The sequence below is a fragment of the Hylobates moloch genome, unplaced genomic scaffold (genome assembly GCF_009828535.3).
Source record: "Hylobates moloch isolate HMO894 unplaced genomic scaffold, HMol_V3 SCAFFOLD_7, whole genome shotgun sequence".
Lineage (NCBI taxonomy): Eukaryota > Metazoa > Chordata > Mammalia > Primates > Hylobatidae > Hylobates > Hylobates moloch.
The window spans coordinates 21,414,030-21,435,865 of NW_026652282.1; the positions used below are offsets into that span (position 1 = coordinate 21,414,030).

Below are 21,836 nucleotides of genomic sequence, written 5' to 3' on the forward strand. Positions count from 1 at the left end.
AGGTCAGGAGTTCGAGACCAGCCTGGCCAACATGGTGAAACCCCATCTCTACTAAAAATACAAAAATTAGTTGGGCATGGTGGCATATGCCTGTAGCCCCAGCTACTCAGGAGGCTGAGGCAGAAGAATCACTTGAACCCAGGAGGCAAAGTTGCAGTGAGCCGAGATTGCGCCATTGCACTCCAGCCTGGGCGACAGAGCAAGACTCTGTCTTAAAAACAACAACAACAACAATCTTTTTTTTAAAAAAAGATAAAAATTTTAAAACTGTCAAAGTCTCAGGTGGGAAATCTAATTCAGATCCACAAACTATATTTTGTAGCTCTTTTCTCAAAATCAAAAGTCTTAAAAATTAGCAGTGCCTAAAATTAGGATGATTATTTAAAAAAAAAACAAACAGAAAATAACAAGTGTTGGTGAGGATGTGAAGAAATTAGAACCCTGTGCATTGCTGGTGGAAATGTAAAACTGTGCGGCCACTAAGGAAAACAGTAAAGGCGGCTCCTCAAAAAAATTAAACATAGAATTACCATGTGGTCCAGCAATTCTATTTCTCAGTATATACCCAAAAGAATTGAAAGCAGAATTCAAACACCAATGTTCACAACAACCCAAACGTCCATCAATGGAATAATGGATAAAAAAGATGTGATGTACACATAAAATGGAATATCATTCAGCCTTCAAAAGAAAGAAAATTCTGACACATGCTACAACATGGATGAACCCTGAAGACATCATGCTAAGTGAAATATGCCAGCCACAAAAGGACAAATGCTGTATGATTCCACTCATATGAGGTACATAGAGTGGTCAAATTTATAGAGGCAGGAAGTAGAAGGCTGGCTGCCAGGGGCTGGGGGAAGAAGGGGATAGGGAGTTCTTGTTTAATGGTTACAGTTTCTGTTTGGGATGATGAAAAAGTTCTGGAGATGGATGGTGGTGATGGTTGCAGAACAATGTGAATGCAACCATTTAATCCCACTAAACTGTGCACTTAAAATGGTTAAAACGGGCTGGGCACAGTGGCTCATGCCTGTAATCCCAGCACTTTGGGAGGCTGAGGCAGGCAGATCACCTGAGGTCAGGAGTTCGAGACCAGCCTGGCCAACATGGCAAAACCCCATCTCTACTAAAAATATAAAAATTAGCCGGGCATGGTGGTGGCTCACGCCTGTAATTCCAGCTACTCGGGAGGCTAAGACAGGAGAATCAGTTGAACCTGGGAGGTGGAGGTTGCAGTGAGCCGAGATCACGCCATTGCACTCCAGCCTGGGAGACAAGAGCAAGGCTCAGTCTCAGAAAAAAAAAAAAAAAGGTTAAAATGGTACATTTTATGTTTATGAATATATTTGTCACAAATTTGTTTTTTGAGACGGAGTTTCACTCTTGTCCCCCAGGCTGGAGTGCAGTGGTGCAATCCCGACTCATTGCAAACTCTGCCTCCTGGGTTCAAGTGATACTCCTGCCTCAGCCTCCCGAGTAGCTGGGATTACAGCCGTGTACCACCATGCCTGGCTAATTTTTGTATTTTTAGTAAAGATGGGGTTTCATCATGTTGGCCAGGCTGGTCTTAAACTCTTGACCTTGGGTGATTCACCTGCTTTGGCCTCCCAAAGTACTGGGATTACAGGCGTGAACTACTGTGCTTGGCCGCCAGCTGACGTCTTGAGTGCAACTTCATGAAAGACTGAGTCAGAACCATCCAGCTGGGCTGCTTCCTGATTCCTGACCCTCAGAGACTGTGAGATAATAAATGTTTGTCGTTTTAAGCCACCAAGTTTTGAGGTAATTTGTTACCACCAAAAGCTAACTAATAGGCATGGATACCACACTTTCTGCTTGCTGAGAAAGCCTAGAGACAGCAGTAGAGTAGAGGGCTGAGAGTGCCTATCATAAATCTAGATGGCCTGGTCTCAAGTACAATTCTGGCAACTGGCATTGTCAAAGGCCTTAGAGGGATGTTGGTAGACCTCAGTTTCTCTACAGTAACACACCCCGACCAAAGGAAAATGAAGCAAAATGACTGCATCATGTGGACATTCCTATGGTGAAGGATACAGATATGACCAGGAGAGAGAGGCTAGCCCCAGGCTCCATCCTACCGCCTAACAACTCCTGTGAGACCATGGGAAAGTTTCATAGTATAATTTTATAGGCCTTTGTCTATATCTGTATATTTATCTATAAAATGTACCTTCTTGTGTGGTTAAAATGGGTGGCGGGAGGCCACGGTGGGTGGATCACTTGAGGTCAGGCGTTTGAGACCAGCCTGGCCAACATGGTGAAACCCCGTCTCTACTAAAAATACAAAAATTAGCCGGGCGTGGTAGCACATGCCTGTAGTCCTAGCTACTCGGGAGGCTGAGGCAGGAGAATCACTTGAGCCCGGGAGGCAGAGGTTGCAGCGAACCGAGATCACGCCATTGCACTCCACCTGGGGTGACAGAGTGAGTGAGACTCCATCTCAAAAATAAATAAATAAATATAAATAAATAAGTAAATAAAATGGGTAGAATAAATGTGCAAGGACATTGAAAAAAGAATTCAACCTGCTATACAACTTTTAGACAATATCATCATCATCATCTTCTTATTTACTATCATCATCATCATCATCATCATCCTCATCATCATCACTACTTTCTACTCAGAGATAGCATGTAAGGGCTTCAATTTTATATTGCCATCCTTAATGTCAAATATGAAGTCACTTGGGGAGACTTAAAGACTATGGCCAGGCACGGTGGCTCGTGCCTGTAATCCCAGCACTTTGGTAGGCCAAGGCAAGAGGGTCTCTTGAGCCCAGGAGTTCGAGGTTACAGTGAGTCATGATCACGCCAGTTCACTCCAGTCTGGGCAACAGAGTAAGACTGCATCTCTACAAAAAATTTAAAAATTAGCTGGGCATGGTGGCACACAGCTGTAGTCCAAGCTATCTGGGAGGCTGAGGTGGGAGGATTGCTTGAGTCCAGGAATTTTAGGTTACAGTGAGTCATGATCATGCCACTGCACTCCAGCCTGGGCAACAGAGTGAGACCCTGCTTTAAAAAAGACTATATCACAAGGAGCAAATTCAAATATTCCCTGGGGCCAGATGGGCTGCATAAATGTGTGAGTCAGGTTAGGGAAGGGGGAAGGAGCAGCGGAGCAAGGTGTGACTATGGCAAACAAGAGCTCATGCCTTCCCTAAAATAAATTTTAAAACATTGTTAAGGGCAAAGCACACTACGTTTGCGTACTGAATTTGATCCACCAAACACCAAGTTGTAATAAAGTCCTGTACCTAGCACCATAAGCAATAAAAGTCTAAAGCTATCTATTTATCATCTGTCTGTCTACACACACACACACACACACACACACACACACACACACACATACACGTATATGGGGTGGGGGATTTAGGCCTTACCATACAAATCCTTTGCAGATGCTGGAAGGTTCTGTGAATAGGTCTTCCTCATACATCCATTCATTCATACATTCATTTAACCCAGAAATATTTGTGGAATACCCACTATAAGTTACATACTATGCTGCATACCAATCTCATTGTACCAGAACTTGTATCTTAAATCCTTCTATTTTGTGCCTTTCCAAGTTTGGGTTGTTTGTAACAGTACTGTATTTGCTGGTAATACAGATCTTCTATTTTAAGAAATGAGTTCCAGTCCCAAATTCACAAATAAGGAATTATTATAATAATGGCATATTCATGAAAAGCAAATTACTTATCTTGGCGTTTAACATCCTTGTAACTATTCCTGTATTTTTAATGTCAACAGAAAAAAAGTAATGTCTTAGTCTGGCTGATATGGTAAATTAATGGTAATAACAGTCTTGACACTAATAGCAAGTTTTAAAAAGAAAAACCTCCAGTCTCTAAACTGGGTTTCATTTCTTAAAAATCACCTTGGCTTGCTGTCATCAGACTCCCAAGAGCAATTCCAGCTACTATTTCACCTTCACTGGGAGCCTGAAATGACTAAGGTCTATAAAGTTTTTATGAAATTATATATATATATATATACACACACACACACACACACACACACATACACACATACACACACATATCTATATACATATATACAAAAACACACATATACACACACATACACACATATATACATATATACACACATACACACATATATCACACACAGATATACACACATATATACACACATAAACACACATATACACACACATATATACACACACATACACACACACACACATATACATATATTTTTTGTTGTTGTTTTTTGAGACAGAGTCTCTCTCTGTCACCCAGGCCGGAGTGTGGTAGCATGATCTGGGCTCAACCTCCGCCTCCTGGGCTCAAGCAATTCTCCTGCCTCAGCCTCCTGAGTAGCTGGGACTACAGGTATGCACCACCACACCTGGCTAATTTTTTTGTATTTTTAGTAGATACGGGGTTTCACCATGTTGGCCAGGCTAGCCTCAAACTCCTGACCTCAGGTAATCCATCCACTTCGGCCTCCCAAAGTGGGAAATTATATTTTTTCCCTGCCTTTACTCACTCCAAGTGGAGAAAACATCCACCCCCTTGAGTTACTATACCAGCTCTTATCAGCAGAGACAGGTTTCTGAATCCCTGTAAACGAATGAACACCTACATGGTTTCATTAAAAACCACTAGCTGTTTCTTCAGAGCCCGGAAATTAGTTGTGAAAATGTGAACTATTAAAATATACACTAGATTAAATAGAAAATTTCAGACCATATGTCATAGAGACGAGAGAACAGGGTCTGTACTTTGTCTGTTTTTATGTTCTTCTTTATGCATAGTGCCATGCATAGACAAGAACATTAAGAAATGTACCAGGAATTAAATTATCTGAGCTGAAATTTTTAACAGGCCTGGGGAAAATGAAAAGGAGCCCAGCCCTTGGCTCCTCCACTCTTGCCAGCTCTTTCTAGGAGTCTTTGAAGGCTCATGCAGTCCTTGTAAACCTTTCACCCCTCTCAGACTCAGCCGATAGGACATGGTTGGCCTATAACACCCACCTCTATAATCACTTAGAGGCTGCCAGGTGTTAAGCAAAGCATCTCTCCCAACTTCCCAAACATTGCTCTTTTTCTATTACTAATTGAGTGTTTCACTTTTAGATAATCCTATAATGAATGAGCTCAAACAAGCAGAGGTAGCAGTGACAACCCGTCAATAAAATAATTAAGTCAAAGTGGATTTTGGTAGAGACTTCTCATGTTATAATAGCAAATCCAGGCTACTTAAAATCAGAGAAATCAAATGGAATTTTTTCTTTTTGTTGTAGGAGGAAATTTCATTTTTAGTATCTCTTTCATACAACCCTCGCCAACCCTTTAGTGTCTCTAAAGTAAACCTTTCTAATCTCTTTTACAGACCCCTCATCAACTCTCCTGACAATATTGGTATTTACTTAGGAAGGGCATGCACAATAGAAATACCAATAAAGTACCAGTGGAGGTTTCCAGAATTTTCTTTTCCCTTTCCATAGTTATCATTCAGAGTTGTTCGGATTTTAGGCAAGGAGACCCTCTACATTTCCTCTCAGTTTTAAGATTCAGATCATGTCCTCAGTCCCCAAAGACTGTTGTGCCTTATCCCAACACTGGCATATCATGAAAAACCAGGGGAAAATCAGGGCACGATGGGCACAGATGCAGGGCAAACTCCTACTTCTCTCTCTCTCTTCCAACCAGTAAAAGAAGAGGGCTCCTGACAACAGAAACTGACTGACATAGTACATTTCTTTGGATTCTCCTCCCCAAAACATAAATGCCAGTAGTTGATCCAAGATCCCATCATCCATGTCTTGTAACACAATCTCCACGCTGCCACTAGCCCACTTCATCTGTACTCCCAAAGTTTCATCATCTCCAACTGGGAGACTGAGATGAGCGACAGCATCAACCCCTGAAGTAATAGACACTCAATGATCACCAAATGGCTTCCAAGCTCTGGATAAGAACTAGAAACTGAGACCAGACCTGGCTTTGTGTGCTACTGGGTGCCATATTGACGGGTAAAGCAGAAACTCAGTAAGGAAGTGACATGGACTTGAAGTCATTCAGGCTGATGCCTAAAGTAGAGGGCATGCAGTGGATCTGAGATAAGGCACCCTTGAGTGGCTCCATAAAAAGGAGGATAAACTGAAAACACTCATCATTGTGGGGTAAAGTGAAATAATTACATACCCATGCTCCGTCAGGTCCAAACAGTTCTAGGAAGTTGCCAATGAATTCCCTTGACTTCTCTTCCCACTTTTGAATTAGATCATGGCTCTTTTCTTCCACTCTGTTCACAAATTCCTTTGATCTTTCCTCCACATTCTTGACTTTTTCCTTCATTTTGTCCACTTGGTTCTGGAAACGGTACCTCTTCTCCTGGTGAAAGTTTACAGGAAAAAAAAAACCAGATTTATCCAAAAGGACGTGAGAGAGATCAATCATTCCCATTAAAGTTCACATTTTATTTCAATTTGTATTTGTTCGTAACCTGAAGAGTCAAGATGTTGCCATTTCCCAAGGGCTAGGTTGATGGAAAGGCACATCTCTTGTAAGAAAAGTCATCTGCCATTAATCCATTTGGATATGTAAAGGGAAGTACAAGTGGTTTTAATATCTTCTTTCTTTTAAATGTCTTTGAGTTGGATTCACTTATATAAGAGGAGAATAAAAAACACACAGCTGTCTTTTGTTGTGTGTAGATATTGGGCAAATAACCCCATTCAATTCTGCTGGGACTTAGACAAAAGTATGAATTGTGCACACAATGACTATTCAGAAGCTGCCTGAGTTTGCTGTTTTACTGGGATATGGTTAAAACAATATTGCTTGAGATAAGTGGGCCATTGACTGGGCCTTAGAACCTATGTGTTATGCTAAAATTTCCACTGTAATGATATTTTCCACTACGCTAATTTAACTGTATTGATTTCCTTGGTGGTGATGAACGCTTTTGTGCTGATAGTTTCTCTAGACTCAGATTTTGTTCTTCTTATAGTCTTTCTGCAGCAATGTCTACTTATGTGCTTGGAAACCATCGTATGCTGGGCAAGTCACATGTCACCTCTAAACCTCAGTCTCCTCATCTGTAAATTGGGGATAATAATCATCCCTACCTTAGGGTTGCTGTGACAATACATGCAAAGTGCTTGGCACAAAGGCCAGCATTTAGTAAATGCTCAGTGTGTGTTGGGTGTTTCATTAGTATTAAGTGGCAGAGGCATTTGTCTGTGTTACCTGATGAGAGCAGTATTAAAACCATGAAAATAACATGAGGCTCTTCCCCCATGAAATCATGATGTTTCTCCTAAAGGGGTAAGGCTTATCATTTTTCTTTACTATGTGGGACTAAAGTTCATTTTGTGTTTTAGAATTTTTTTTTTTTTTGAAATGGAGTCTCGCTCTGTTGCCCAGGCTGGAGTGCAATGGCATGATCTCAGCTCACTGCAACCTCTGCCTCCCAGGTTCAAGCGATTCTCGTGCCTCAGCTTCCTGAGTAGCTGGAATAACAGGCACGCACCACCACATCCAGCTTATTTTTTGTATTTTTAGTAGGGACGGGTTTTCACCATGTTGGCCAGGCTGGTCTTGAACTCCTGATCTGAAGTGATCCACTCGCCTCGGCCTCCCAAAGTGCTGGGATTACAGGCATGAGCCATTGTGCCTGGCCTGTGTTTCAGAATTTTTTGAAACACCTGGAATATTGCAAAACTGGGTCAAGAGTCCTTGATTTCGACCTTCCAAACCTTCCTACAGCCTCAGGGTGCGGCATGAGCTATGTGTGTTGCTACTGAGAGCTATATATATACATATATATGCTATGGGAGGCCACTCTGTCTTCCGTTACTTACTAGGTGACCTTAGGTGAGTTGTTCAACCTCTCTGGGCCTCTGTCTCCTCATCTCTGTGTTGGACATAGTCATCCTACCCACTCTTGTAGGCTCATCATGAGGATTAAATGAGATAATCCAAGTAAAACACTTGGATGAGCATATGATGAGCTCTTGGCAAATGTTAGCTGTTGCCTTTATATCACTCTTTTCCACAGTTCATTCTGCACTGGAAATACTTACTATATATGGCTCTCAGGGCAGCACAGAATAGCTGAATGAGCACTGGGCTGGGAGTCATGAGACTGGGAAGTTGCTGCTGCCTCTACCTCTCCCTGACCTGAAGGACCTTGGCCAGGCTCCCTTTCTGGGCTCAGCGTTCCTCATCTCTAAATTGAGGGACTTGGACTGGGTGACTGACTGGCATCAGGTCCCTGTCACCTCTGAGGTTCCGTGATTTGTCTACACGCCCATGCAACACATTAGATTTCATCTCTGAACTGCAGCCAGGTTTGTCGTCACAGGAAGGCAGCGAGTGCATCTGAACTGCCTGCACGGTTCCTTGAGCTAAGTGGCTTATCTAAACGCCGTTTAAAGAGAGTGAGCAATAACTTTTGAAAATGGCTTGACATGCTTGGATGGTTGACCGAATTCAATTTGAAAGAACAGACAGTTTAATTTATTGAAATAACCAGGGCTTTATTCTCTATCAGATACTAAGTAATCACTTTGACTGAATTATGTTCAGCCACTTGTTCTGGTGCCACTCAAACCCGACATTTTCTGACATTTCCTGACATTTTGTTGCCCGGCTTATATGAAGTCACAGAGCCTAGACTCTCAACACTCCCTGCTTTGTGAGGACAATTCATGATCACCGATTCACAATTAATGAGCCCCTCCTATTTTGAAGGCACCAATGATCAATCGTGTGAGCTATTGGATAATTATAGCTGCATGTAATTTTAAGTATCTAGCTTTGAAGATGAATCATCCTTTGAAAATACAGCGTCTATTTTGGGGGGTTAGAATTCTGTATGTATGGAGGGTTCTTATTTTAATCAAAGATATTGGCACCTCAGAGCCCGGGCAAATACAGTGGCTCAGAATCACTAACATCATCTCCAGCAACTGGGCTGCCCTCTTTGCTTTTTAACAGTTTGTTTTGCTTATTTTAAAGATTGTTTTTATTATTATTATTATACAAAAATGGCATCCTGAGGGAATCTAAGTCACTGTTAATGTTCTCTGTCTGCTATAAAGACACATACACATGTATGTTTGTTGCAGCACTATTCACAATAGCAAAGACTTGGAACCAACCCAAATGCCCATCAATGATAGATTGGATAAAGAAAATGTGGCACATATACATCATGGAATACTATGCATACATAAAAAAGGATGAGCTCACGTCCTTTGCAGGGACATATATGAAGCTGGAAACCATCATTCTCAGCAAACTAACACAAGAACAGAAAACCAAACACCACATGTTCTCACGCATAAGTGGGAGCTGAACAAGGAGAACACATGGACACAGGGAGGGGAACATCACACACCAGGGCCTGTCGGGCGGGCGGGGGGCTAGGGGAGGGACAGCATTAGGAGAAATACCTAATGTAGATGACGGGTTGATGGGTGCAGCAAACCACCATGGCACGTGTATACCTATGTAACAAACCTGCATGTTCTGCACATGTACGCCAGAACTTAAATGTTTTAACAGTTGCTCTATTATTAAACTAACAGCAGTCCTGTGGGAACAATATGGTAGAACTACAAAACGAAGCCAAAGACTTTAGGCTTTATTTAAGCAGCTGTAATTTCTTTGGACAATGTAAAATGGCCATTAAGGTTTCTAATGAGCATCTGCAAGGCCTTAATCAAATGAAAATTTTAAAACGTTAGAATAAAAAAGTTTCTCTGGGTTTAGCTTTCATTGCCTCTTCCCTCCTCCCTTTCCTTTCAGCAGAAGACAACTCTTGCCTTTTACAAGGGTCAGATCTCCCAGAAACCCTTCAATCAATTCTAAAAATTCTAAAGAGAGAGTTTGGGGTAAGAGGAGGGAAGCAAGGAAGCACCTTTATAAAATGTGAAGCTCACTACCTGTGTTCTTTGGTTAATTTATGTTACCCCTGTAGACACTGGTTTTGTCATCTGTAAAATGGGGATAATAATACATCATGGGTTATTGTGTGGGTTAAATGAGAAAATAAATACAAAGCGTTAAGGACACTGCACAGGCATGGTGGCAAATGCCTGTAATCCCAGCTACGCAGGAAGCTGAGGCAGGAGGATCGCTTGAGCCCAGGAGTTCAAGACCAGTCTGGATAACACAGTGAGACCCTGTCTCAAAAAAAAAAAAAAAAAAAAAAAACAAGTTAAATCGAACTTAAAATATTATACATAGTGAGACCCCATCTCTACAAAAAAAAAAGAAAAAAGAGAGAGAGAGAGAACACTGCATAGCACTTAGTAAGTGCTCAATAAACAGCAGCAGTGGTGGTGGTGGTGTGGCATGGTGGTCTTCAGAGGGTTTGAGGTGGCATGCTTACATTTATAAAGCTGACATTCAGTTCCTTGGCTGTATACCCTCTCTGGAGGTTACGTCGGGCATAAACATCATAGTCACGAACAATTCTGGTAATGATGTCCGATGTTGAGATGCCTTCGGTTCTCTGCGTTGGAACGAACATCCCTGTTCAAGTAGAAAAGAGCAGATAGAGGAAAAATTAAGATCACCTCAGTTGACCCATCTCCTTTAATGGTCCCCCTTTACAGGACAAAGTTGGAGCTCCTGAGTATGCCAATGAAGACTTTATGTCTGGCCCCAAGTGACTCTTCCAGCCTCAGTTCCGTGGAATTCCTCCCTACCTTAAATGCTACCTGTTCATCATCCCAGACCTGTTTCCAGGATGTACCATGTACTTGCCTGGCCCCTGCTGTTTACCCATGCTGAGCCTTTCCTTTCTGCCCTGGATACCCCCTCCCTACTCATATTAACTGCAAAGCTCTTCCTCTTCCTGCAAAGTCCAGCTTCAAGGTTATGCCTCTGGGAAGTCTTTTCTGACATCATGAGGCAGAATCCACAACATTCGGAACTTAACTTATCTTTCATTAACAAAAATGTTGGGCCAGCCATGGTGGCTCATGCCTATAATCCCAGTACTTTCGAAGGCCGAGGCAGGCAGACCATTTGAGTCCAGGAGTTCGAGACCAGCCTGGGCAACAAGGCAAAACCCTGTCTTTACAAAAAATACAAAAATCAGCTGGGTGTGGTGGTGCACGCCTGTGGTCGAGCTACTTTGGAGACTAAAGTGAGAGGATCACTTGAGTCCAAGATCAAGGCTGCTGTGAGCAGTGACTGCGCCACTGCACTCCAGCCTGACCTTGTCTCAAAAAAAAAAAAAATTAAATATTTGTCTCCACGTAGAAAATGAACATTTTGAAAGCACTGATAGTGCCTTAATTGTCTTTGCATCCTCAGCACCCAGCTCAGCCCCTGTGTCTAGCACATGGAAGGTGCTCAATAAATGCAAATTGAGTGAGAAAGTAAATGAAGACTAACAACTGAGTCAATGAATTAGATCACAGCAACTCTGCTTCATCTCCAAGGAAGTCTGCTCACGTTACACTAAAGGAAAAGAAGAAAAAGTGTACTATTTGTGTCGTCTCTGATCTAAAGGCATGCCTGTACGGATGGTTAGATGATTTATCTTCCTAAGAACAGTCTACTGTACATGGTAGTTTCACCACTAAAAGGCCCTTTCATCTAGAATATGTGGGGCTGAGTAAAAATAAACAAGCACAGAGGATGCCAAGTTCTAAAAGAACTTCCTTAAAGGCTTCAAAGATAAATGTGTGTATATTAACAGATATAGGGCTATAAAGAGGTCACAAATATTAACAAAGACAAGAATCAGGTTTATGCTCACATTTCTGTTGTGAACTGAAATGACATGTTGTTGGCAACTGAGATCTTTCTACCCCATATCATTACAGCCACTCAGTCAGAGGCATCAGGCATGGGACAGTATGATGGACAAAGCCTGGGGACAAGGGCACTGGGTTCTTGGTTTGTAGACGTGGGCAAGTCACTCAAACCCTCTGAAGGCAAGTTACTTAACTGTAGTCTCCTCAGCTGAGAAAAAGGTGACTGGACATGATGACCTGGGACTCATCTGTGCCATTTCTTTCTCTCTCACTCCCTACATCCAACTGAGTTCCCAATCTACTTCTTAAATGTTTCCCTAATTCACTCACTTTCCTCCATCCTAAACCAATTCAACATCATCTTGGTCAAAGATCACAGCAAGAACCTCAAAACCAGTCTCCAGCGATGTCATTTTTGTCTGCCTCAACCCAGAGGGCAAGGTCTACAGAGCGTTCTTACTAAATGCAAGTCAGAGGTCTGCTCAAAACCCTCCACTGGCTTTCTGCTCCTCTGGATTCAGAGTCAAGTCCTTAACTTGGCTGTGCAGCAGCTTGCATGTCTCTTCCCTGTGCTTCTCTCCAATTTTATCTCAGACCCTCTCCCTTTCACTCCCTAAACCAAGGCCCCCCTGCTATACAACTGCAGGGGGGAACTGCTGTTGTATTCTTTGGAGCTGGGCAGCAGGCTGACCCTGCCTCAGCCCAGCCATGCTGGATTTCTTCAGTGTCCTGAAAGGGTTGGTTCCCCTCCCCTCACTCTGCCACAGACACAATCTCTACCTAGTTAACTCCTGGGCATCCACTGGGCTTCAGCCTTAGTGTCACTTCCTCAAGCAAATATCTCAACCCTCAGACTAGGTCTTCTGGTGTGTTGTTCCTTCCCATGGACCACTCCCCTTTCCTCCAAATACAGCAAGATCTTTATAAAATGACTTGTTCAACAACTGTCTTGTTGACTATAAGCTACACTAGGGAAGGGATCACGCCTTTCTTGTCCTCTTCTACATTCTCAGCACCGGGTGACAAACAGGCACCATAGGAATATTTGTTGAATGAATGACTAGATGAATATTGATCTCTAAGTGCCCCTCCAAACCCAGTTCTCTCTGAATGTTTCCATCTTGCAGCCCCAATGAGGGTGTCTCTTTGGAGCTTTCTTTTGATGTCATTTGCACGTTTATAGTATCAGTAGCAGAGTGGCACTGCTGATGTTAGAGACAAAACATCCAGTTTCTTATGTTCCATGGTCAGAGGACAGTTGGGGTTTGCCACTAGGCCAAACACTTCTTTTATCACCTTCTAGGAGGGAAGAATCTAACACGGAAAACCAAATGGAAGGCAGAAGATGTAAACATCTAAACACATGAACATAAATAGCACCGAAATTGACCCAGCTGTGCAGGAGGCTCTAGTGGGTGGGGGAACCCTGAGACGACATCCCCACCTTTGTGGGAACAGTGGGGAACGTTCTGGTGAGAAATCCATCCCATCTTTCAGCAGGCACATATTTTACCCACACCCCTCCTGCTGAAATAATAAGACGATTCTCTAGTGACTAATGGATTTTAGCAAGTCATGTAAGACATTGATGCCATGAGCTTACTCTTTCTTTGAAGCCAGAAGGTGAAGTCTCTGTGTTTGAGTAACTGAAAGTAGATTTGGCTTAGGGAGAGATTTGCTTTGGCTGGTTGGGAGGTAGGTCTCTGAAAGAAGCCAAGCCCTCTGTTGACATAATGAGATACCCGGCTTCCTTCAAATCCTAATTATTGCTCTGCTAAAAATATTCGATAATGAGCACGATCAGAGAACCTTTTTTATCATGCTTTTCAGAATTGCGGCATTTGGTTATGGAGCTATTTTAAGAAGCAGCAAAGCACATGTTAATGAAGGAAACTTTCAACAGTAGTAGGCAATATTAGAATGGTGATGAGTAATGTGGACCTTACAGTCTATTTAATTTAAGCTCCATCTTTTCATCCAGCTTTGCTAGAGGATTTTGACACATAGTTCTGACAAGCAGAGCAGAGTGTTGTAAAGCTTAAGTCATGCCCTTGATATCTCTGGTTTCATTTAAAGAGACTTTTGACTTTCAAAATAAGCCGTGATTTGAGTATGAAAGCCAAATATGGATGCTGAGGCCATTTCTGAGCATCTTTCTCCCATGATGAATTCTGGCCTTCTCTACCTGGGTCCCAAATAGATCATTACTGTGATTCTCCCTCCTGCTAAGGAATCAGCAGAGCAGATTTGATGGAGCACAAGGAAGAGTCCTTGCACATAGGAAAAGTCACACCGAGTCTTAGCCTGTGCTTCTAGGGCAAGTAAAATACTACCTGACTATTCAATTTGGAAAGGGCATTGGGGTGGATTAAAGATGGCCCAATTCCCTTCCCCTGGAATCTGGGCTGGCCTCAGTGACTTGCTTGTACCAAATGAATGTGGCAAAAGTAACTCTGTGTGACTTCCAAGACTAAGTCAGAAGAATCCTTGTGGCTTCTGTCAAGATTGCTTTCTCTCTAGATATTACCTTTCAGCTGCCATGCTGTGAGAAGCCCAAGCAACATGAACACGCCACCTGCATCCCCCAGTGGCAACTGCAACTGAGCGCCGTGATCACAGCCAGCATCCAAGGCCAGCCAGGTAAGTGTACCACCTGGGAGCCCCAGCCCAGTCGAGCCTTCAGATGACCACAGCCCCCAACAACATCTGACTACAACTGTTTGAGAGACCCCAAGCAAGAACTACCCAGCCAAGCCTCTGCTAAAATCCTGCCCCACAAAATCATGAGTGAAATCAAGAGGCTCTTTTAAGTCACTAACTTTGGGAGTCACTTTCTTATGCAACAATAGGGAGGCTGGATTGCTAGAGTTAGAAAAATGTTGGACTTGTTCCTACACCTAAACAACTGGAACTTGACATTTTATTCCCCAAATCAGGAAAGCAACATATTCTGAGCTCACTGACAGCCACTCACCCAGAAAGAAAACTGCCACCAAATGCTTATTCCTATACACTATAAGGTAGCCAAGGAACTGTTGCCCCCAGGAAACACTGATTCAAGAAACCCTGGGGATAACTCAGCTGGATGAGAATGCCTGGTCCAGATCTTTGCTACTCTAAGTGAGGCCTATGGACCTACAGCATCTAACAACCTGAGAGCTCACTAGAAATGGGAATCTCTGGCCCCACCAGACCTACTGAATCTGAATCTGAATTTTCACAAGATTCCACAGATGATCTGAGGCATATCTAAGTTTCATAAGCACTGGTCTATAACAAATCCTTATGGCAATTTTAGGAAAGGAGCAGCTGGCTCACAGTTCAGATCTTACAACGACTTTAAAGGGTATTTATCAGGCCAGGCATGGTGGCTCACACCTATAATCCCAGCACTTTGGGAGGCCGAGGTGGGAGGATCACTTGAGCCCAGGAGTTTGAGACCAGTCTGGGCAACACAGGGGGACTCTACAAAAAATTTTAAAATTAGCTGGGCATGGTGGTGTGTGCCTGTAGTCCCAGCTACTTGAGAGGCTGAGGTGGGAGGATCGCCTGAGCCCAGGAGGTCGAGGTTGCAGTGAGCTATGATCACACCACTGTACTCCAGCCTGGGTGAAAGAGTGAGACCTTGTCTCATAAATTAAGTAAGTAAAGTAAGTCAATAAATAAATATTAATCACGCCATGCTATAACCCATCTTGATGTAACTGAGGCATCTGCCAGTTTCTTCTCCAGTTCCAGAGCAGACTTCCAAGTCCAAAGTGTGTGAGGTTTCCTTCCTTGGAACTCCTCTCAAACAAGATTGAGACTTGAGAATGTCAGGCCTCCCATTATCCAATGCTCTTGACTTCTGAGAAAGTCCTTCCTAAGAAGAAGGTACAGTCCCCACCACCAGCCCTGCAGGGGATGGCATGGAGCTTCCCAGGCTGGCCCCCGAGGAATGTGAACCAACAAAAACGCCATCAGGGAGAATACATACATTTTATGTAACAATAATTTTTCAAACTAGTATCCAATGTTGTTTTCATTTCTAGGGATCATGTCTGTCCTGAGGCCCTGTTCCCATGGACACTGAAACCTCGATGACTTCAGGGGGAGGCAGATGAAGCCGAGAGTACGGGAGGCCGTGTTCAGCCTTCAACTTCTAAAGCAGGCTGTTTTTAAGACTCATTTAAAAAGAAGAGTTAAGAAAGGCAAGAATTCCACTAGGAAGAGCCAGGCTTTGAGGAGTATAAAAAGGGTATTGTAAATCCCAGAAGTGTCTTTTGAACTATTAAGAACCAGAGGCTGAGTAGACTCAGGGTACAGAATGTTTGACTATAAGCCCTGGAGTGTATATTAACCCTGGGAAGCCATGAAATTAATTAAGGGACAGTTTTCTGCTCTCCAGGAAGAAGAAAATCACCTCTGGGAGTTGAGGGGAGGAGTGCAGAGAGGGATCGGGAGGCGGACAGCAGAAGTGAGAGAACAGGAGTGCGGTCTGTCCCTTGCTCTGACACAGGTTCAAATCTCAGAAAGCTCAGTGCAGGGCCACTGGCACCTTGTTTATGACCAGGAATTTTGGAAAAAAATAGTTTTACAGAGGCCAACATGGCGGGCAGGTCAGACAGGGCCTGACACGGCTTACTGACATTGCCCGGTTTCCCTTGCCCTCTAGTAGATTATGGAGGACATTTTTTAAGTTTCCTGGGGACTCTCTAGAGGAATATGGAAGGAAGCCAAGATTTAAGATCAGCATGACTGCTGGGCAGCACACCTATAGCACAGGGAAGGGAATCCTGCGGCAGAGGCTGTGGCCAGGACAGGCCAAAGCGGGGAGGTGACAGAGTCTCAGAGGCTGCCACAGGGGTCTGGTAGGTGGGGCTGATGGCTGAGCAGGTCTTGAGACTTCACAACTAAAGATCCCCATCCCATGCCAGGCCAGAGTGCTACAGAAACTTAGATCACCTCAGGAGCAAAAGGCTAAAAGTTTACTCTACACGTCTAAGTACAAACCTAGAAGAGTCCAAATGATTTCACATGTCAAGTGTTGTTTTTTTTTTCTGTCAGCTGTGGAAATGGGGTTTCCTAGTTAAGTTTAGTTATGGAAACCACTTATGGCCCCCCAGTTGCTCCTTCCCATACAAAAGACCTGATCACGGCACTCCCCTGCCTGAGAACAGTATTTGGTTCCGTGTAATATCATATGGAAGCAAGCCTCAACCAGCTTGTCCCGCCAGTCTCCATCTCTGCCTCCCACCTCCACACACCCTACACTATATTAACATGTTTATTTTCTCCAGATACACTGTGCTTCGTACAGTCCTACCTTCGAACATGCTGTCCTGGCCTGCTGTATTGTATGTACTCTGCCATAGGCTGGTTATATTTTGGGTAATTATTTATGTCTGTCTCTGCTGTCTCTCAAGGGTGAGGTCTATGTCTTACTCATTTTCTCTCATACAACTCCTGGCTTATAGATGCACTCAGGGGATTCATATATTAAACAATGACAGCCAAAACCATCCAAGATGGAACGGGCTGCCTCAGAAGGCAGGGAGTTCCCCATCATGGGAAATGTAAAAGCATCAGTTCTGCCAGGAGCTGACAATGATGCCAAGAAGGACATAGGAGCCTGGGTCAGTGACCCTTAGGAGCCCATCCTACCTCAAGAATCTGAAGGTCCATGAGTACCAGGAAAAGGCTGTAGTGGCAGCGGCCTGAGTGGGAAATGGTGGGAGCAAGTTCAGTGGAGTCTCATTGGTCCCCAGGAGTGGGGAAGATGGCTCTGATGGCACATGTCAACAATGGCTCTAGTATAATGCAGGGAACATGAGACTTCTTGAAATCCCTATGCATATGGTAACTCGTTATAGTATCTGCACCTGCCCGATAATGGTTTAATGTATGTAGGAAGGTATGCATGGGTGTACCTACAGTGCCTATAGATGAGATGCATGGTAGATAGTAAAATAGCAGAAAATAAGCCAAGCCATTAAAACATTTACCCATTTTTTTTGCCTCCACATGTGGTACCTGATAATATTACTAACACGTGACAAGATGACACTAGAAATATGGCAGGACTAACTTTGGATACAAGGAGTCCAGATTATTAACTAGCCAGTTATCTATCTTCTTCTGGAAGGAAATTTCTTGGGAGTATCCAATAATTTCATTGTGAAGACTTAATTATGAATGAGGAAAATGGCTGCCCTCTAAGTAATGGGGTCCTGCACTTTTCGTCTGATCAGCCCGGAAATTAAGCCTCAGACCTGAAGTTGAGCACTTTGGTGCTCAGGTTCATTCCTATATAAATACCTAAATGGTATCTGTGCCATAACTGAGCCTTAGCACATGCTAACAGTGGCTTGTAGAAGCCGCTTGGGGGACATCTAAAGTTGTAACTTAGATGTTTGTATACACTGCAGATGTCCCAGGGCAGATGTCTCTTATTACACCTGATTATTGTGATGTGGCTGACAGGTGAGCACAGGGGAATGCCTCACCTGCTTCCTTTATGTGCTTGTAAACATCATCAGAGCCAGCAGAGGAATACGGAATGTCATCATGAGCCACAAAGTCAATCTGTTGAAGAGAGAGAAGAGTGATGTCACCACTGGGATGGATGTGCATGTCTGCAGATTTGAAGGGGGGAATGGTGACTTCATAATGCCTTTTCAAAATAAGGCAGTTGTATGTTACATTTATAGTGGAGACCTGAATCCTTGGCTGAAATGTATTTCCAACTATTTTCATTCTATGAGATAATGGGAACTAGAAGAATAAATGTTATGGTTTCTCTCCTTTGCTGGTCCCTCTTTCTTGTCCTACCCCAGAGAGTAGAATTTCTTGGCCTTCTGTCCTTCTGCATCTAAAGTTTCTCCTTGAGAGAACCCAATAATTCTTTGAATTTTTATCATCCCTCCTATGATGAGGAACTCAAATCTTCATTTCCTGTCCCATTGATGGCAATGGGCACTCACACTTAGGTCACATTTTATACTGTGAAAAGGAATTTGTCTCTTTCCTCATTCGATCCTCATAACCACCTTGTGAGGTGGGCAGGCCACATGTTACTACTTCAGTTGGGACATAAGGTGCTGAAACTAGAAAATTTGTTAGATTTACCCACGGCTTAAAGACTGGAGTGGGCTGCTGGGGCACCAGGCCAAGTTTAGTGGGCTACCAGGGCACCAGGCCAGGTGGTCTTAACTCCCACTGCATCCCTCTCTTTTACCACATCTTGCTGTCACTTTAAATCATCCTGTCCTGAATTGAATTCATCTTCCTGAAAACGAGTGACCCCTTCCAATGGCACTTTTATTTTATTTATTTTGGGTCTTGGGGAGACCCGAACCTTGGAATAAGCCTCTTTTCTCTACTTATTTCACTCACCCTAGGTTCTGCTGGGATGTGTGTGTGTGTGTGAGTTTGTGTGCACACATGCATATGTAGGTGTGTGCCCATCATTTTCTCTCCATTGCAACTACACCAAATCCAGGACCTGGTCACCCAGATTACTGCCACCAACTTGTATCTGGCCTTCCTCACTGTAGGCCCCCTCCTCTCCAAGCCATCCTGCTGTCACATGGGGTATCCTCCTTAAACAGGTTTTTTTGTTTTTGTTTTTGTTTTTTTCTGGTCATCCTCATGCCTGCTCATCTTTATTCCTGTTTCCTGCAACATCAAGTAAATACTCCTTGCCTAGATTTTAAAGCCCCGTATAACAAGCCCTTTATAACGGGGTTTCACTCTACCTTGAGAGGTAATTTAGAGTAGCAGTAGTTAAATACTTGAGAGGTAGTTTAGAGGTAGTTTAGAGATAGTTTAGAGTAGTGTGATTCTCTGCCCCACTACTTGCTAGCTATATAACTCATAAGTTGGGGGAAAGGATTCAATCAGGATTTCTCAAGCTCAGTACTAGTGACATTCGAGACTGGAGAATTCTTTGGTGTTGGGAGTTGTCCTGTGCATTGGCACATGCTTAGCTTTTACCCACTAGAAGCCGGTAGCACCCCTCTAGCTGTGACAACCCCACATGTCTCAAGACATTGCCAAATGTTCCTCAGGGCAAACTCACCCCAGTTGAGAATCACTGGATTAAATGACATAATTATGTAAAAATGCTGAAAAGCAATTAGTACGGAGTATATCCTCAATAAATGTTTATTATTATTATTATTAATTCTATTCTTAGTACTCAAACTTAGTTCCTTTTCCTCTCCAATGTATAATAACAACTTCTCAGGGTAGCTGTGAGATTGAATTCAATTCATATAATGACAAAGCCCTTAGCACAGTGCCGGGCACATGGTAAATACTCAATAAATTACAGCCATCATTATCATTATAAGTATCCCCCATAATGCTTAGCACATGTTGAATATACAATAGATGCTTAGTAAAAATGTGGTAGTGATTACTGGAAGTAAATCATATTGTAGTTTTTCCTTTTTCTTTTTATTCTCACTGGGAAATTGTCTCTTCAGCTATTACTCATGCACATTTATCAGTGTTCTCTATTCTCTTCTGCATCGTGGCTTTAAAAATAGAAAAGAAAATTCTTAGAACAGCTTAATCTTATTTTTTTGTACTGCTTATAAAAGGAAAGAATAGCTCCTAATGTGGGGCTGGTAGGGAGATACAAAGCACATAATTTGATGCAGATCAAAAGAATCTCTCATGTTTCCAACTAATAAAAATCTTATGTCAGTAGGATTCTCAGGGTCACAAAATCATAGATATAAAGTTCTTTCTTTAAAGGCTGACCTGTGACTTTCTGGATAAGATGTGTGTTCATTTGTCCCATGAAAAAGAATGCCTGTGAATCGATAAGCATCAATAATGACGGTGGTGATGGTGGTGACAATGACATTTTTGGAGCTCTTGCTATGGGCCAGCCAGTGTTCTAACTGCTTAACTAAGATTTCCTCTTAGATCTTCAAAACATGCCCAAAAGGAAGATACCAACATCATCCCATTTTACAGTTGAGATAAGCGAGTACAGTGTGGTTAGGTGTCTTGTTCAAGGTCCCACAACTAGGAAGAGATAGAGGCAGGATTTGGACCTGGGCGGTTTAGCTCCAGGGCCTATACCCAAAGAAGTGAGAGGATAACAGTCCTCGGGCTTGGGCGGAAGAAAGGTGCCACATCAAGCAGTTCCACATGACAGTTCCTGAAGTTACCTCTTTTAGAAATTGAGAGAGACTTTGGGCTTTCCGTGGTCTTGGCTGCAGAACGAGACTCCCTAACCTTGCTACTTAGAGATTGTGGGAGAATGAGAGTTACCTTGTGTTTTTCCAGAAACTCTGGCGTGAGTGTCCAGGGAGCATCTCTGATAACTTCGTCTACGTAGCGACAGTGTCTGAGAGCTTCGTATCTCTCGGCTTCATTCATCACAGTGAAACCTTTGAATTTGTGGGTGAGATCATCACTGCAAACTAAAACAGGCAAATGCATTAAATGCCATTACTCGGCCCAGGACCTGCTCACAGCCACCCTGGTTCAGACAACGCTTCTTCAGCAGGACAGAAGAAGCACAGCCTCGCTAGGTGCTTGTCATAATCGAACTCAGTTTTTTAAGGGAACAAAGGATTTGGAGAGCAAAGTAGCTAAAATCCACCGACAATTCAGAATTTCATTTTAGTGCTAATTACATCTGCATTCTCCACTGTGGCTTCTATTAAAATTATTCTCTACACTACCTAATGTGACTTTCATATCTTTTTATTTTCCTATCCCACCCCTCAGTGAAAATTACCATTCAGAAATAAAATGACCAAATGAACAGACACAGGAGGGAGAGAAGGAGACGAACCAAGAGGCCTGATTTACAGGAGGTTTGAGTGGTTTGAACCATCAGTTCCACTTATTTTACTAGATTATTGTACTTTGTAACCCAAGTGTGAGACACACAGACACACACACGCACAAATACATATACTTCTGTTCCCTGGATTGAGGGCCAGTCACTACACATCAGGCCACTCAATCAAGAGAAGAAAGTCATAAAATCAAAGGTTTGATCTAGTAGAGTTCATCCTTTCACATCTTTTTTTTTTTTTTTTTTTT

At 42.9% G+C, this 21,836-nt stretch overlaps 1 protein-coding gene across 4 annotated transcripts in view; it reads right to left on the reverse strand.

The window, feature by feature from the left end:
• The window catches only part of PCYT1B (phosphate cytidylyltransferase 1B, choline), a 115,971-nt gene that overhangs the window by 10,772 nt on the left and 83,363 nt on the right, over nt 1-21,836 (reverse strand). For all 4 annotated transcript variants that reach the window (XM_032756698.2, XM_032756699.1, XM_032756697.1 and 1 more), the window contains exons 4-7: nt 21,054-21,205; nt 18,272-18,350; nt 10,409-10,551; nt 6,211-6,399 (exon numbers count right to left, since the gene is read on the reverse strand). In XM_032756698.2, the coding sequence (XP_032612589.1) occupies nt 6,211-6,399; nt 10,409-10,551; nt 18,272-18,350; nt 21,054-21,205 (563 nt within the window). The remainder of the gene's footprint in view (nt 1-6,210; nt 6,400-10,408; nt 10,552-18,271; nt 18,351-21,053; nt 21,206-21,836) is intronic.